Source organism: Blennius ocellaris, assembly GCF_963422515.1.
Source record: "Blennius ocellaris genome assembly, chromosome: 8".
Classification (NCBI taxonomy): Eukaryota; Metazoa; Chordata; class Actinopteri; order Blenniiformes; family Blenniidae; genus Blennius; species Blennius ocellaris.
This window is the reverse complement of record NC_137657.1, coordinates 26,908,127-26,925,384: the sequence shown is the minus strand read 5'-3', so window position 1 is coordinate 26,925,384 and position 17,258 is coordinate 26,908,127. Positions and strand designations below refer to the sequence as shown.

The following is a 17,258-nucleotide window of genomic DNA, read 5'->3' as shown; positions in this document are numbered from 1 at the left end:
CAGTGATGGAGAAGTTTTTGAAAAGGAAGAATGTGAACCAGGATCTCAGCTCTTCATCCATCAGGTCCAGGTTTCACACTGAGGGAGTCACTATTAAAAAAAAAAGAAATTGGGAAATATATTTTTTCTGTATTTATTTGATTCCTGTTGATAAAACTTTGATGAGAACGACTTCATATTGTTAATAGAGGCTACAGAGTTTCACATTTGAACATTTTCGGGTGGTGGTGGTGTGCCTCCAGATTTTTCCAAACAAAAAAGTGTGCCTTGGCTCAAAAAGGTTGAAAAACACTGATCTAAGGTGCTGTGTGGTGCATTGGAATCGGGTGTGTGGTTGGGCAAGGCGGGGTTCCAGCAGAGGGCGGCACCAGAAACCCCTCAATGGTCAAATCTCTTACAATTCCCTGGGTGGTTTTCTCGGCTGGACTGGAGCCTCTTGAGGGCCTGTTTTGGTCCACGGGCCTTATGTTTGACACCCCGGATTTTTAGGCACTAACTGTTTTGTGGTAATGTGGTGAGTGTGATGTGCGAAGACTAATTAAATAAACCATGCATGCACATGGAAAACATGTCAACTCTACCTCAGCTCTTGAATGAGCCCGAGGCTTCTTTCTAACGGTGCTAAGCGCTACTCCACCGTGCCGCCCTATGCAGCGACCACTGCGTCATACAAGTTAATTTACTTGAACTGAGTGACGATCCACGGTGTCTCCCTCACAGATGATGAAGAAAGATAACTCATAAGGTTGACATGTTTCACTACAGAATATCATCTTGGAGGAGATTGGTGACCTTTTGCTGGATCTGCAGTCATTTGGCTGATAACTAAAGACCTTAATCACCTTCCCATCATCCTGATGAATACTTGATGGACCCAGAGGCCTAAATAGGTTGTTAAGGCAGTGTTAATCCAGCAAGTCCATGAAAGGTAAACTTAAATAATTTGTCATAAATTAGGAAAATCGCCCTTCTTAACTTTACATTTTGGGATTTTAGGATAATACAGAGTATTATTCCATCTGTATTATCATTACATTACATTATTCTTATTCTATCTGTATTATCATTACATTACATTATTCTTATTCTATCTGTATTGTCATTATATTACATTATTCTTATTATATCTGTATTATCATTACATTACATTATTCTTATTCTATCTGTATTATCAATACATTACATTATTCTTATTATATCTGTATTATCGTTACATAACCAGTCAATTTTAAATACTTTTATTCAAGGTCACCTGCATGAAGAAAACAAAAGAAATTTAAGCAACAAACGTACTAGCATAAATTGACACGATGCTTTGGCATATTGTGCAACGATTTGGTGGTTCAGACTGTGTGTTGCTGTTTTTGCTAAGACTTCTGCAGAAACTCACTTGTTTAAATGCGCTGGTTCAAAGACATCTGATTCATTTTAGTATGTGTGTACCTCAAACAGGTTTAAAGAAGACCTGGTGTAATTTAATAACACAAAGGCTCTTATTTCTGTTTTAAATATTCCAGTTGCAGACTAGCAAGTCCTTTGGTTTTAAATGATAGAAAGTGTAGTTTCCAGCGTCTGGGCTTCGTTAACAGAATCCAGTTCTGTGCTAAAGAGTTTTAGAGGAAGGTAAAGTGAGAAATAATTCAGATGTAACTTAAGGGGTTAAAATTATTAGAACATTTCTGAATAATCTCTTAATTCACCCAGGTGCTGACTTTTTTACATTTTACAGTCCAAAATATGTAACTCAATATTACTTGTGTAATAAAAATCCATAGTATAATATAAAAATGATTTGATGAATAAATGTTTTCAAAATATGTCACTTAATGTCTTCAAATTTCATAATCATCTTATAGTAACATGCTGTGAAAATATGTGTTCATTAATTCTCATTAACTTATAATTGTTACATTTAAATAAGACATTATGGGGGTTACCATATAAAGTCGTTTGCCCTATAAGGGTTTAAAGATTAGATCCATGTAATACAGGTAAAACTAAAAGAATGTCTGGTATCTGGTTAAAAGTCAAAGATGTCGCTCATATATTGAGTGTATAGGTCGTGCCGGTTGTGCAGAAGGTCGTTTGAGTTCAGAGTTTGTCTTTTGAGAGACCATAAAGGTTAGAATCAATGCCTGGTCTGTAAGCTGAGAGATTTTCTCAGTGGCAGCTCACCTTGTTCCCAATGGGTTAACACACTAAGTTATGAAGGAGGACATGACCATGAACATCATACCTACATACCGCCAGCCTTCCATTCAGCCTGGCTGCGTGACATGCTGCACAATCTAAAGCCTTTTCTATCATAACTGTTTACTTTTTTCCACAAAAATAAATCAATCAAAATGAGCCACATCTTCCCACACAATGGAAAAAATCTGGAATTTAAGAAAGTCTGTGCGAAATCCAAGTATAAAATATAGTAAATACAAATAATACCAGGTGAGACCGATCATTTTCCGCAAATCAGTCATCCAGCGTGACTTAGAATTTAAGATTTCGATTTTCCTCGGCTGGCACGAGGCAATGTGCTCAGCCTCTAATGTTCAGCATTACCTGCAGCGTGTGTTTGCATGAGATCCGTATGTGATAATTAGCTCTGCCTGCATCCATGTAATGAGGGATTATTTTTGGAGATGTTCACAGATCAGGCGTGATGGGAAGATGTAGCGGGGAGAGAAAGAAACAAGTGCGCCTAACGCGTCCAATCTTCCCACACTGTTTAAAGCAAAGGGATAGTAGCAGATGGTAATGTGCAACAACACGGAACGCCTGCTTAGTAACAGAGTTTCATATCACCGACACGCAGCAGACTGGAGATGACGCTCGTGCTGCCAGCTTCAATAAGTTCCCCATTAGCCATGCTGTCTGCCGTGTTAGTGTACAGCGTGTTTACACACACACATGCACACACACACACACACACACACACACACGCACACACACCCTTTAAATCGTGCCCCTTGTTAGAGCTGCATTAATAATAAGCTCAGTATTCCTCTCACACTTCCATCCTCATTCTCTCGTCTTTGTTCACAGGCTGTGTGAAAGACTCAAACGAACCCCTCATGTAGGTTTATAGAAATCCCATTTTACAATTTGAGCACAGATCAAAGGCTTTGATTATAGCGTACAAAGGTGAGACGATCTCTGCGTGACCTTTTATGTGTGAATGATGTCTGAGAACTTTTGATGCGAGTGGTGCAGATGGCTGGATTTTTTTTTGTTTAAGCTCCATTGTGTCTATTGGAGGGAAAAGCAGTTTTTTTTTTGCTGCTGTGATCCTCTAATGACCTAAGTTGTTGTCTGGACTCTGGGCTTTTTGTACGTCATTCACCACAGCCAGAAGGTTGTGATGCAGACGAGTCGGGCCGAAGCAGCTTGGAGGCCAGACGTCCTGCGTCCTGCCCCTCAGGAGTCACTCTCACCGACACACATCCTCATTACACGGCCTCGTTAAAGTCACACTGAACTCATCCACTAATCCTTCCACTGCATCTCAAGTGCTTTGCAATCGTCTCCCACATTCTGCAATATCCCCACTCTCCACAAAGTTGGAAAAAGGGAAACTTGTGTATTTTTTTTAATTTTTTTTTGCCGGCGTGTCTTTGTTGGAACGTTGAAACTGTGAACTCGTTCACTGATTTTTCTTTTTTAGTTTTGCGCCGTTGTCGCATTTTGAATTTTACCCCCAGCGGAAAAGCCTTTAAAGGTTTTGCGAGTAAACAAAAGAAGACTGATCTAATTGGATCCGGCTAGTAAATATCATCTTTAAATGAGCTCCCAAGAAGACTTGGAACAGCACAGATTTCTCATTAGGATTTTTCAAGAGGGCATTACTTTGCTTCTTGAGTGTGCGGAGATTACCTCTGTGCCACTCAGTTATTCCCCCAACAAAACTGTAAACTGACCTCATTTTAGGTGTACATCTGTTGACATTTACAGAGGATTAAGATTTATTTCCAAGCCTTTTTTTTTTTTTAAATTCAAAAAGTCACAATAAAGTTATTTATGGTCACTGGAAGTTGTTTGAAGTGGTTAATCAACGACGATTTCCTATGTTTAGCAGTGACATGTCATGCATTCCTTTGACTGCTTTGTAACTATAGTATAAGGTAAACCTGGACAGTACTGAATGTGCTGCAGTGATATTGTTCCAAGCCACAGCGATATGGACCAGAGGACTGAGCCCCAAATTTGCACAATGATTATTCACAATAGGACCTGCATACAGAATGAAATGCTCTTTGAATCAAACAGTGAGATCAATGCAGCCGGCGATACCGAAGTATGAAACGACAGAAGTATTTACTTCTTTTGTAACTGAAGCCCACTTATATCAATTCGCTCGTCATCCCGTAAAATGAAATCAATGACACTAAGTGAGTTGCTGCATCTGTGACTGCATCCACCGACAGAGCTGTTTATTAGGATTTTGACCAGAAGCTGCAAGGAAACCACAAAAACCTCACGCCAATTTATTTTACAGAGACTTTTCCATGCATCCTCTAAGTTTACAGGCGGTAGACTGTTTGCACGATTGAAGATTTAAATCAAATTTAACATTCATAAAAGAGAAACAAGCTCCGCAACCCTTTGAATTTTCAATTGACAGCCGCAGTAAGTCTTTCACAAGTCCTCAGTTCACCTCTGAGTTTGATTACAGTGGTTGGTTTGAAATAAAACACAGTTACCTAAATCAAATTGTTGCATCCCCCCTCTAAAAACCTAATCCTGCAAGAATACATGTGCTCACTGTGTCAGCTCTGAATGGTTGTTGCTATGCTTGTCAAACTCCTTCAGATACTGTGTCAGTCACTACTATGAATCCCTGTCTTCCCCTCCAGGCTCGCATGTGCTGTCTCAATCCGTGAGACACGCCGAGTCAGACCCTCACTCTGCACATTAAAACGAACAACAAGGTACATCTCGTATTCTTTTTGTTTAATACATCTTGTTTTAACCACACATCTGAAGTATTGTTGCCACAACACGATTACACATCAAGACTCGTCCAAGGAGGGCACGACCGGAGTTACTTCGGACAAACTGGGTCAAGACGGGTACGGCTAGAAGGAGGACTACGTGTGACACTGGCTAAAACTGTAAACGACGACCGTGTCCCCAGCTGCCCTCCGATGTGGTCAGATTGTGGCCACCGTGATGACACAGGGAGATATCAATGCTCAGCCTGGCCTGTACATCTTTGTTTTTGGCTCTTATTGTGACGGACACACACATGAACACGTTATTGCAGTGAGCTACAGAGGAAGGAAGAAGGCTTTCAGCACCCCGGACAGCGCCTCAGTGTATGGACTCGTTCAGACTCTGCTCGCTCGGCGAACTGCGGCTCATGTTGGACAAACTCGCCATGAGGGACTTGACCTTGTGCGCGTAGTAGTTCCTCAGGTTGACGGACGGCACCTCCTTGATCCCCTCGTCGAAATCGCAGCTCCTCATCGCGACCTCCAGCTGTTTCTGCCTCTTGTAGAAGAGCGAGAACTTATTGAATATGAGTGTGATCGGAAGCACGACGACTAGAATGCCCGCCAGGATGCACGCCGAGGCCGTCAGCTTGCCGGCGATGGACACGGGCACCACGTCGCCGTAGCCCACCGTGGTCATGCTGACGGTGGCCCACCACCAGCACGCCGGGATGGTGGACAGGTCCTCGCTGTCCTCCTTCTCCACCGTGTAAGCCATGACGGAGAAGAAGGACACGCCGACGGCCAAGTAGAGCAGCAGCAGGCCCACCTCCTTGTAGCTGTTCCTCAGGGTGGCGCCCAGCGAGCGCAGCCCCGTGGAGTGGCGCGCCAGCTTCAGGATGCGGAAAATGCGCATCAGCCTCAGCACTTGCGCGACGCGCCCCAGGTTGGCCAGCGCCGGCGTGCTCTCCGCCACCAGGTTGAGGAGCAGCGTCAGGTAGAACGGAAGTATGGACACCAGGTCTATCACATTCAGAGGGTGCTCGAAGAAGTGCACGAGGTCCGGGGCCACCACGAAGCGGGCCACCAGCTCCAGGGTGAACCAGCCGATGCCGAAGTGCTCCACGACCTCGAACCGGGGGTCCTCGGTGGGCTGGCCCTCGCCGTCCAGCGCGGCGAACTCGCCCATGCTGTTCATGCACATGGTGGCGATGGAGCCGATCACCACCAGGATGGACAGGATGCTGATGATGCGGCTGGCCACCGAGTAGCCCGGGTTGTCCAGCATCAGCCAGATGCGCCTGCGCGCGCTGCCGAGCAGCTGCTTGTCGAACTTGGTGGCGTCGTTGTAAAACTCCAGCAGCTCGTCGAAGGACGACGTGGTGCTCCCCTCGTCGCTGCGATCCTCCCAGTCCTGTCGGTCCTGGTCCATCTTCCTGCAGTGGTAGGCGCTGCTGCAGCAGGAGTCGATGAAGAACTCGTTGATGCCCCAGTACTCGATCTCCTGGCTGAAGGAGAAGATGCACAGCTCGGCCATGACGTGCAGCCGCCCCGTGTTGTAGAAGTTCAGCACGTAGGGGAACAGCGCCGGGTTCCTGTCGAAGTAGAACTCTTTCTCCGTGTCGTCGTAGTCGTCGCACAGCTCCAGGATGGACTCCTTGGACTGGCAGTGGAGAAGACGCGCCAGCCGCGTCTCGGGGAACCGGGACAGGGTGTCCGACTGGAGGCGCCTCTTGAAGCCGCCCACGTTGATGCGGATGGCGGCGTTGTCGTCCATGTGGGCCCCGCCGCCCGGTTCCCCCAGGAACTGACCTGTCATGTCTAGAGAGGAGGGCGCACACACACACACACACACACACACACACACACACACACACACACACACACACACACACACACACACACACACACACACACACACACACACACACACACACACACACACACACACACACACACACACACACACACACACACACACACACACACACAGGCACAGGCACAGGCACAGGAGCGCACAGAGTCAGAGGGAGGAAGAACCAAGGGAGGGTGTAGAAACATCAAATTCAAACAAAAACGACAAAGAAGTTAACTGAATAAAAAGAGCAGGTTATATCCTTTATATCAGTATTGGTTCTGATTTTAAAGGTGAAAGGAGGCGTCGGTGGAAGCTTTAACACCACGTGCTGCTTCATAATGAATTTGCAGAAGAAGAAGAAGAGCGACGCTCCCCGGGTCGATCGAGACAAAGACGCACGGCAGCAACTTACTTTAACGCGCGGTCAGTTCATCCGACAGCGCAGCGTCTGAACTCCATCGGGGGGAAACTGGCGTCCGTTGGCTGGCAATACTCATTTGTTTGGATTTCCCAGAGCTCCCAGAGAATAAAAGTCTTTACCAAAAGGGAGTCGGGTCGGAGCGGATGAAAAAAAAATATAATCCAGAAAGAAATCAATGTCGGTTCCCTCCTCAAACACACCCGGGGGCTTCCTGCAGTTGGTTGTCCCTACATGGTGCGTCCGTCGCGTCCTCCTCAGCTACAAGTACATGCGAGGATGCGAGGATGCTGGGAGCCATAGGAACTGATACACGCCCTGCCAGCCCCGCTTTTGTTTGTGCGTTTGTGCGTGCGAGGGAATTCCTCTCTCTCTCTCTCTCTCTCCCTCTCTCTCCCTCTCTCTCTCCCTCCCTCTCTATCTGTTGCTGCGCAGCAACACGTAGCTCTCTCCCTCTCCTCCCTTTCCTCCCTCTGCACCGCCCTCCTGAAGTCACCTCAGCTTCATGGCGCAGCTCCGGGAGGAGAGAGAAAGAGAGAGAGAGAGAGAGAGAGGGAGTCACCAACTAAACAAAAAGAAAAAAACAACCCTCCAGACAAGACAGAGGCTTCATCTGAAAATAAACTGTGCTGCTAGTATTGTGTCACTGATGGCTTCCAGCATCCAAACTGCTGTACGCAGTCCCCGCCCGGACGCACAGATGCCATTCAAAATCTAAACTGTTATTATGTTTGGATTGAAAAAAAAAAAAGAACAAGTAATTCTGATTTCTCCCCTATAGTGTGGACCTACTCTAGAAAAAGTCTTCAGTGCAATTACCTACAGACACAGGGATTATACCCGCATGGGGTCAACAACCTCTAATAAAATAAACGCACTTCAAAAACGACCGCCTCAAAATAATGATCTGCGTGGATGTATTAAAAAAAATGGATACTTTAAGCTGAAGTAAACCTGATGAGTGTTGACACATTTCTCAGAGCTGTCTCGTAGCCATACAGGAGATTATACAAGCAACACAGTTTAAAGAGAGGGGGGGGGGGGGGGGGGGGGGGGGAAGGAGGAGTCTGTCATTTAAAAACAAACCTGTTTGATTTGAAACTGTAGGTATTCGGAATGTGTGAATACATTTCATCTCTCTCTCTCTCCCTCCCCCCCTGTCTCTCTCTCTCTCTCTGTGTCTTGAAGTCAGTCACACCTCACTATGTGCTTCGCCCCCACCATCACCCTGTCAGGGATGCGAGGAAATCATTTATATTCACCTGCACCAGAGCTCCAAACATTTCCAGTCGGTATCTGGATTTTCTCTCTTCATCATTTAATACTTTGATTGCACACCCTTGATACACTGAGAGAGCGTTGTTGAACTTTATTCCATCCATCCACCCATCTTCTGTACCGGTTGATCTACTGCAGGGTTACAGGGCGCTGGAGGAAATCCCAGTTTTGGCGGGTCTCCAGTCCATCACAGGACAGACATTGCTGTACCATGATACACTAAACCTAAAGCATAGTTGTTCTCTGCTTTTGACTTGTGCTCTTCTTCACCAGGGGTTCCTAACCTGGGGTCCAGGATTCCTCTGGGGGTGTGGCCTTGGGCTTTTTCCTCTGATGTCATCATTTAAATTTACACAGATCATAGAAAACCATAATAACGTGTTGATGAAATACAGAACAAATGTGATAAACGACCCATTGCTCTTATTGTGAAGGCGCATAGCTTTGTAAACAGAAGTGAGTGAGTGAGTGAGGGAGTGAGAGAGTAAGAGAGAGAGAGAGAGGTGACAAAAATATTAGGGACAAATAATAGAGAATGGAGGAGAGTAAGGAAAGAGGCACAGTGTACAGTAGGTCCCCCAGCAGTCTAAACGTAAAGCGTGAAGGATTAAAAAAAAAAAAAATTCCATTTCATACCATCTGTGCAATAACTTTATGATTCATATGAGCGCAGCTAGATATTGGGCTCATGTTTGAAAAAGGTTCAAAACACATTAACACGATTGGAGACATAACCACAATGTCTCCGTGAGAAGACACACCGAATCGTAAAGAAAGGAGCAGAGTGTTGATGCCAGCAGTTGAAATGAATCAGGTTTTCTGTGTGTCAGTCAGTAAAACTGGATTGAATCTTCAAAAATCAAATGAGATTATTTTAACTTCTTCATTTAGGGAGTCTATGAAATCACACAATGTCAGATTTTTTTTGTGCCATTTGTCTGGAAAATGTCACCCGTATTAGTGTTTGAAAATGGATAGTCCAAAATGTTATTTCTTTTAAAAAGCTCTCTGAAGGTTATGCTTGAAAATGACAAAACAAAGCCTGGTTTCATGTGGCGATCGATGCTTTCATGCAAAGGTTGCTATTGACTGTTGTGTCCCTGCTCATTGATCAAACATTCCTTGCATGCCGCGGGGGATCGATCCGATTGGGATGTTTAACTCATGCCGATGTCGTCTCCCGAGCGGGTGAAGCAAACACATTTGAGGGCCCCGCGATGACCGCCATTGTCTGTTGAATTTCCTTTGCTCGGGTCACTGGAGACGTCATTAAAAAGCTCACAGGTTGAGGCACAGCAGCGTTTTTTTATTGAGAAAAAGCTGGAGGCTTTTGTCTCACGCCTCCCAGGGGGTCTAAATGAAAGTGCTCCAACAAATGTCACTTTACGGAAACTCTGCTGTGAGTTTTTGGTTTGTGTACAAACACAAAGCCTCGTCAGGAGGAAGAGGAGGAGGAGGAGGATGGTAAGTTTTGCTGTCATTTCATGCTAGGACACCGAGTCAATAAACCGGAGGAAAACCTTAAAGTGCAGGTTAAGTGATTGGAAAATACTCCACTGGAGTGTTTCCTGTCCCGGCACAAACTTTCGGGCTGCCGTGATAAAGGTTACAGCACCGCCCCTCCATTTAGTTGAAAGAGAAGAGCCAAAGCGACGGCAATAAAAGCTGGAACTGCTCCCTGGGGCGGTGCCAGCGCCATCGTTCCAGTCTCCCTCCTCACCGGCTTCATTTGCTGGCCATCCTGTTAAACACACCGGGATCGTAGTTTCATTTGAAAATGCATTCAGGATCATTTGAAGCAATTTTCCGCTTGCTGTATTGCATTGTTTGGAAATATATCTACAGGTTCGACAGCAGCAGAGGACGTGTTGACGCCCAAATTAGATTTTTCACTCTCAGAGTTTTACTCCCAGCCAACCGGGGCATTCATATTTCAGCTCTATTTTATTTCTAACAATCACAGTTTAACTTGAGCTTGTAACCCCAGGAGACTCTTTGAACAGATTGGGGTTTTTTTTTACAGTTGAAATCATTCACAGCATCCAAATACTTGTATATTTAAAGGGGTTTTAGTGCGGACTCGTTGCATTCACGCCGATCACCTCAAATCCCTGCGCAGACCCTGAACACCTTCTCATCGAAGCTGAGGAAGATTTCACGAGCTTAACAAGAGCCTTGAAAACACACACCGCCATTCTCAGCACACTACAATGCTGTCAATTTAATGAATTTTCTTTTAAATTCCTCTCTGTTGCCTGATATGTGTGTCAGCAGTGATTATACTCCCATTGAGTCTATCATTATCTTTTTTTCCAGCAGGGTCTTATTGAGTGGCTCTCTCTTCTCTCCTTGATGGCCGTGATCTGTATTATTGCGAGCACGTTTTTTTTTTTTTTCTTCCTGTGTGTGTGTGTGTGTGTCCAACCCATCTTCAATGTAGCATTGTAGAATTTGAAGAGGTTGTCAGATGTCAAGGATAAGGAGACCGTCAGTGTTTATCATTTACCAACCTAGAAACGTTTATTTTACATTCAGCACCTGACTTAGGGGAAAGTAGCACACACACACACACACACACACACACACACACACACACACACACACACGCACGTCTTCAGGTTTCATTAGCGTGGGAGAAGCAGCTTGATGCTCGTTGTTTGTAATTGTTCAGGATTACTAAGGTGGTTTTTTTTTTTTTTTTTAATTATTTGCGCTAACCCACTATCATCCGCTGATGATTCACTTGCTGCTTTTCGGTGAAGCGACCGGCTTTTGATTCATTCGTCTCCCACATGGCTGAGTTTAATGTGCTGCTCTGGAGGAGGAGGAGGAGAAACTATTCCTCACAGGCCTTTCCTCAACAGATCTCCTCAGAGCTTCTCTCTTACAGCGATGGCTGGCTTCAGCAAAGAAAGCCGTCACTTTCACTTTATTATTGCCAGTTTTAATTAGCCTAACCAGTCATGGTGGATGAAGTGGTCCACTGCAATAATGATAACTTGTTCCAGTCCCGAGTTTACATGTCAAAGTTTTTTTGTAATTTTTTTTACATCAACAAAATTCAGTGTGCACTTCAAGAAATAGTAACTGCAGCCTCTGGGGCCTTTACAGCAGCAATGACATTATCTCTGAATGTGAGGAGGAGCTCTGGCAGCGCCTGAAAATTGCTGTTGCGCATGAAAAAGGGTATGCAAGATTACACTGTGCAAGTCCCATGTCCAATGTGTGGGCGTGCGCAACCTTTCTTCACTTATTTCACAATATATTTTGGTGTATTCTGTAGAGTTTGCTGGCAAATGAGTACCAACTACTAAGCAAATAACTCTCCCAACTCTAGTGTTTGGCCATGTGTATTTCCTGTCCTTTTTTGTTGTTGTACTGTCTGTATGTAATCCTGAAATGTTCTTCTTATTCAATCTATGAGGGCTATATACAACGTGGAAACTGCAAAATCTTGCAATAAAGGCACAAAATTGTTCAGAGAGCGTGCGCCACTGACAGCTGGCAAAGCCAAGCCAGAGATATTTTAAAAGAAACACAAGGTACAGTAATCTTGCCAAATGAATGAAAGCAATGTTGCCTAGTAACAAAGCGTTGAATCTTCATGCTCAGAACATGAGTTTTACATGCATTGGGGGGAGAAAAAAAACACATAAAAATTAATCGCCTCTGGTAAAACAACCACTTTGAAAATGCTAACAAACACACCACTGAATGTGTCGTCCATTGACATGAAATGGCTAAAGCCGCACTCTGTAAGTGCTTGTGTCTGGAGTTGACTTTTTTGTGTTTTTTTTTCAGGTGATTCAGTCCAGAGTTTTCAATCTTACTGCTACGCCCATTACAAATCACCAGTTTGGCAGCATGGATGGAGGACCAAAACACAGATCAGTGTCAAACTGAAATAACCTAATTAGAGAACCTCAGGACCAGAGGAAAAGGACACTGAGGAGGAGCTACAATGGAAACCAAGCTTTTATACACACACCACAGACGTGTGACAGAAACCAAACATCAACTGAAACAGATTAATTCACCATGAACTATGAGAATATGGACTGGGAGTCATGACACTCTGGAGGTAAACACACACACACACACACACACACACACACACACACACACACACAAAACATACGACAGCCACGGTGTGCGTGCACAATAGCAACATTTTCAAAAAGTTGCCGTTTCCCCCAGTTTCATGAGACAGAGTCGAAGTGATTTTGAAAAAAGTTCCACTCTGAGGGCCGTGGTCATGTAATCTGACACTCAAAACACAAGAAAATCTTTCTGTTTTCACTTGAAAACATTGTGTGAACAAAACATTACAGATTTGAAAATAACATGAACACAGTAAGATGAAGAACACATTCAACAAAGATATAAAAATGATGACCACTACAATAATATGGTTGGACTTGGGACCATGGAGGAGAATAGACATATGGGAAACACACTGGGCTTACAATAGAAAAAAACAACTATTCATTATAGTTTTGTTCATAGTTTGATACTTTGCTCATGTTTAGAAGTCTGGTGTCGCCATGTTGTTCTCTTCGGCTTTCAGACTCCTCAGATGTGTTCAGTGTCTTTTTGCTTCACTCTCGTGTCCTCCTCTGTCCTCCTCCTCCTCCTCTGACCTAAAGTTGCTCTTTTAGAAGTCAAACGTATGCGCGAATGACACAGAGACCTCCAAAGCCCGATCGCGTATTGAAAGCGTCTCAGGAATAAGCCAAACAGAAGCTATAAATAGCGTCAAACCAAGACTGTGTCAGGTTTGAGCGAAGCACCACCCGGCTCAATGAAATCAAGTGAAGTGAATGAAAGCCACCAGCTTTCCAGGTGGGACGAAGACAAAGACAGAAGTTGAAAGGACACCAGCTTATACAGCTTCCCATGCAGATAAATCCCTCAAAGAGAAGGAAGAAGCTGAGGATTAGTGCCCAAGGAGAGAAGCAGAGGCAGGCCAGCACAATAAATGCTATAACGTGGCTCAGGGCCATCACATAGAGTGGTAAAGGGGAAAAAAAATGAAATATAAACACCCAACTCATCAACGATAGTAGGTTAAATGTACGTAGGTGCTTTCCTTCACTGGAAAAAAAAAGAGAAATACATGATTACGTTGTTGTTTTCTTTTAGAAATCCTTCATAAGGAGGAGAGACTTCCCACCCTGACTGGTCAGAAGCAACAAACGTCTCTGACAAATTGAGGTCAAGAAAATACTTCCTACACTTTCAATTGGCAGATTTGAGATTGTGCACACTGTCAGCAGTCTGTCATTCACGTCTCATGAATTTACTTCAAGCGGAACTCCTCTATAAATCTGATCATAAAAATAACGGACAGCTTTATGATGGTTGTGTCTCGGCTGAATGGTCGAAAAAGGAAATGAAATCTTCTCGGTATTAAAACGGCTTTATCAAATCAATGGAAATAATCTGCTGTATTTGTATTGAGCGTAACAATTCATTCTGACCTATGAGTTGGGTCAAAAACGAATTCATTCCTAACATTTTAAGATAAGCTTCTTGGACCATTTGTAATACTTGAGGTGAAACAGGGACACGGAGATGAGCAGCAACTGCTCTGATGTCTCAAGAGAACAATCACTAACAGAGTTTCTGATCCTGAGAGCCTGTCACAAGCTTTCATTTTCACTTCTAAGGTTCAGAAGAAGTAGCCATTTGGTCGAGTTCATTTCTCTCTAGTCATTTTGTTTTTAAAGACGTTTAATGGGTGGGTTACTGTGAAGGACATGCAGATTGTGCAGAGAAGGCTGAATGGCAGAGGAACAGATGTAGAAGACGAATATGGACGCTGTTATCTCGTTCTCTTCTTCCGATCAAAGCCTGGGGTGCAGGCGCAAGTGAGTGTGTGTAGGAGTTTTTTGTGTTGACTAAATCTGCTACTCCCTATCTTTTGCTTAGCTGTCTTTATCTCTCTCTCTCTCTCTCTCTCTCTCTCTCTCTCTCTCCTCTCTCTCTCTCCTTCCTTTGCTTTCTTTCCGACTCTCTCAGCATATATATCCTTTATTCTCCCCCCCTACATTTCCTGGGCTCACTTCTGCACGGAGGTGAAGGTTCAGCAACGCTTTGACCTCGGCCCTGACTGGAAACATGAGGGCGTCATCCGAAGCCTCCCCCGGGGAGACTCTGGCGGCGGCGGCGGCGGGAGAAATGCCACAGCTCGCCGTCCACGACAAAAGCTGTCATTCAAAGCCTCCCCGAGAGTCCTGCTGAGGAAACCGGCCGGCTCCCCGGAGATTTACGGAAACAGCCAGCAAGAAAGGGTGGGAATCTATTTAGCCGCGTTATGCCGACACGTGAGACAAAGTGCGCTTTCAGTCGTCTTCCCGCTTTCGCCTCACGCCACGGTAATCACATCAATTGGGTCCTGATTACTACGGTCGGCTGCGAGCCGGCTGACGGAGGACAGAGAGCAGACAGCGAGGCATCAGGATGAATACAGACGGAAGCTGGAGACGGCGATGCTGCAACAACCAGCAAGGACATTCTGAGCATGAGAGCAGTAATTATACATCGCTAACAATGTCTTGAGTCTGAGTCCCTCCGGCTGGAGTTCAAGCAAATTTCCATGATGACACAAAGTAGCTGTGATGTCAACACGGCGGTCTGAATCCAGACCGCAGTTCTCGACTGCTAATTGGTACGATAAGATCCAGCACCTGCAATATCCGCTGTAGCTCCTGGCAATCTGTTGGTGTTTCCGGCTTCCTCTGGTTTTGACTCGGGTGAGCAGGTCCTCTGCATCCTTCACAGTCAATCACTGCGCTCCAGAACTGTCCTCTCACTCACTGTCCTCCCTCCGACGACGACGACGACGACGACGACTCCACTCACTGGGAAACACTACTGACCCAGTTTTTACATTGAGTTGTTTCGAAACCAAAATGATAAATCCTCTGCACAGAGGATCCTCTGGATGAATGAAGACGCCCCGATGTCCCCGAGAGTAACGTTAGGGATTAACGATCGGTGAGATTATAATTTATGCATGAAGTGACTGCTTACATTTCTTGTCAAACAATCAAAGAAACAACCAGCAAATGTTGAGCGATGACTACAAAGGGACACAAAACATCCCCGAACCCTCATAAAACCTCACAGAGAATTGTGAGTTGTGTGTTTTACAATGACTCACTATGTAAAGCGCTTTTATTTTCAACGATTTAACTTGAAGGAATGGAATACTGCGTTCACAATTCGGTGAAATAGTGGTACAGCTGGACTGCAACTGGAAACTCCTGAATGGTGACGCCTACTGAGAGGAGGACCAGGACACCACTGCCCTCTGTGCACCATTGTCCTTCATATACTCTTATTTATTTCTCACCACACACTGCTGGCATTGTGTGCAGACAGCAGAGAAATAATTCTATTGTACATGGGACACATTTTTCTGATGTGTACATGACAATAAACCTTGAATGGATTGAATTCAGTTGTTTTGCCTGAGTCAAATACCCTCTTTGGATGAAGAATATATAGACGATTAATGAAGTTTAGATTTAAATTTCCCCAGATGCTATATAGCATACATATACAGTATGCTCAGCACGGTCGAAGACAAGGCCCCAGATAATAACCAATATATGAATCGATACTTGGAGGGAAGCTGAGGATTTTAAAGTTTAACTGTTTAAATGTTGTGCGGAGGTCAATGTGTTTCCATGGGAACAAGGAACGACATGCCGATGCACACAGATGCAGCAGATTCTCCCATACGTCGACTTGTGAAGCTGGAGGTGTGTGTTTGATTCGAGAGAGGCTGGTGGTTCATGTTCCAGAATGGAAGATCCTCCATATATGAAAGTGCCTGTGATTTAAGATCTGGGCCGAACAGATGATCTATAAGCACACATTTTACTCATAGATGCGACTTGGCCTGAAAGCAAAGAGGATTATTTGGAACTCTGGAGGTTGTTTTCGATTGTTGTGCTGTAGAAGTCTTGCTGGACTGTGTAGCATCGTGTTTCCTTCAACATCCGGATCCTCAACATGGTGCAAAGCAGACTGATCAACAGACACGTGAATCTTCTACTTTCTCCAGTGTTGATTTCATAAAAGGGCTGCAGCCAATCAGCGACACCGATGATATCTGTCTGATTGTGTTTGATGGACAACTCGTCACTTTGCTGGTCACTTCATAGTCGTACTATGACAAATCAGCTATGATAAATAAATATCACAATATTTGTAAGGAACTTCATCTCCCAGTGTGTTTATGTATACACGCTGTTCTGTCAAAGGTTTTTTTTTCATAGCTTGAAAGATGGCATTCTCCCCATCTGGATGAGATAATTCTGTTTATGCGGAGAAAACACCACACGGCAGAACAAAACAAGCTCTCCCCGTTCTGCTAATAACAGAACGGAGTCGGAATCAGTGAGATTCCACAAAAGACAACACAACAATGAAATCTGGTTCCTTTGACTGGGACGTATCCACAGCTGGACGGAGTTCACGTCCTGTTCCGGTGATCTGTATCATTGTTTGTTGTGGTTATCTCTGTATCTTCTCTCTTTTCGGTTGCTGATGAGATTCATTTTGCAAATGTGTGCACAGTGACACACCTGTTGCCTGTGGGAGGGAACGGTTCCCGTCCAACAAGTGGAACGTCATGCGGCTCCTTTGAATCAGACACACCGTTTGTTTATCAGTGAGGCTCATAATTCGTTTTTTTTTTTTTTTTTCTGCTGTTGTGAATTTGCCCAGCAGGTGACGCCATGTTTAACGGCACCTGGAGACTCTGTGA

At 44.6% G+C, this 17,258-nt stretch overlaps 1 protein-coding gene across 1 annotated transcript; it reads right to left on the bottom strand.

Annotated features, from left to right (window-relative positions):
- Positions 1-5,304: 5,304 nt before the first annotated feature.
- kcns2 (potassium voltage-gated channel modifier subfamily S member 2) lies at positions 5,305-6,744 on the bottom strand (the record flags this gene model as incomplete). The annotated part of the gene is made up of 1 exon (XM_080500997.1): positions 5,305-6,744. One exon carries the CDS (start codon positions 6,742-6,744, stop codon positions 5,305-5,307), a length of 1,440 nt encoding a protein of 479 aa, XP_080357123.1.
- Positions 6,745-17,258: the final 10,514 nt, after the last annotated feature.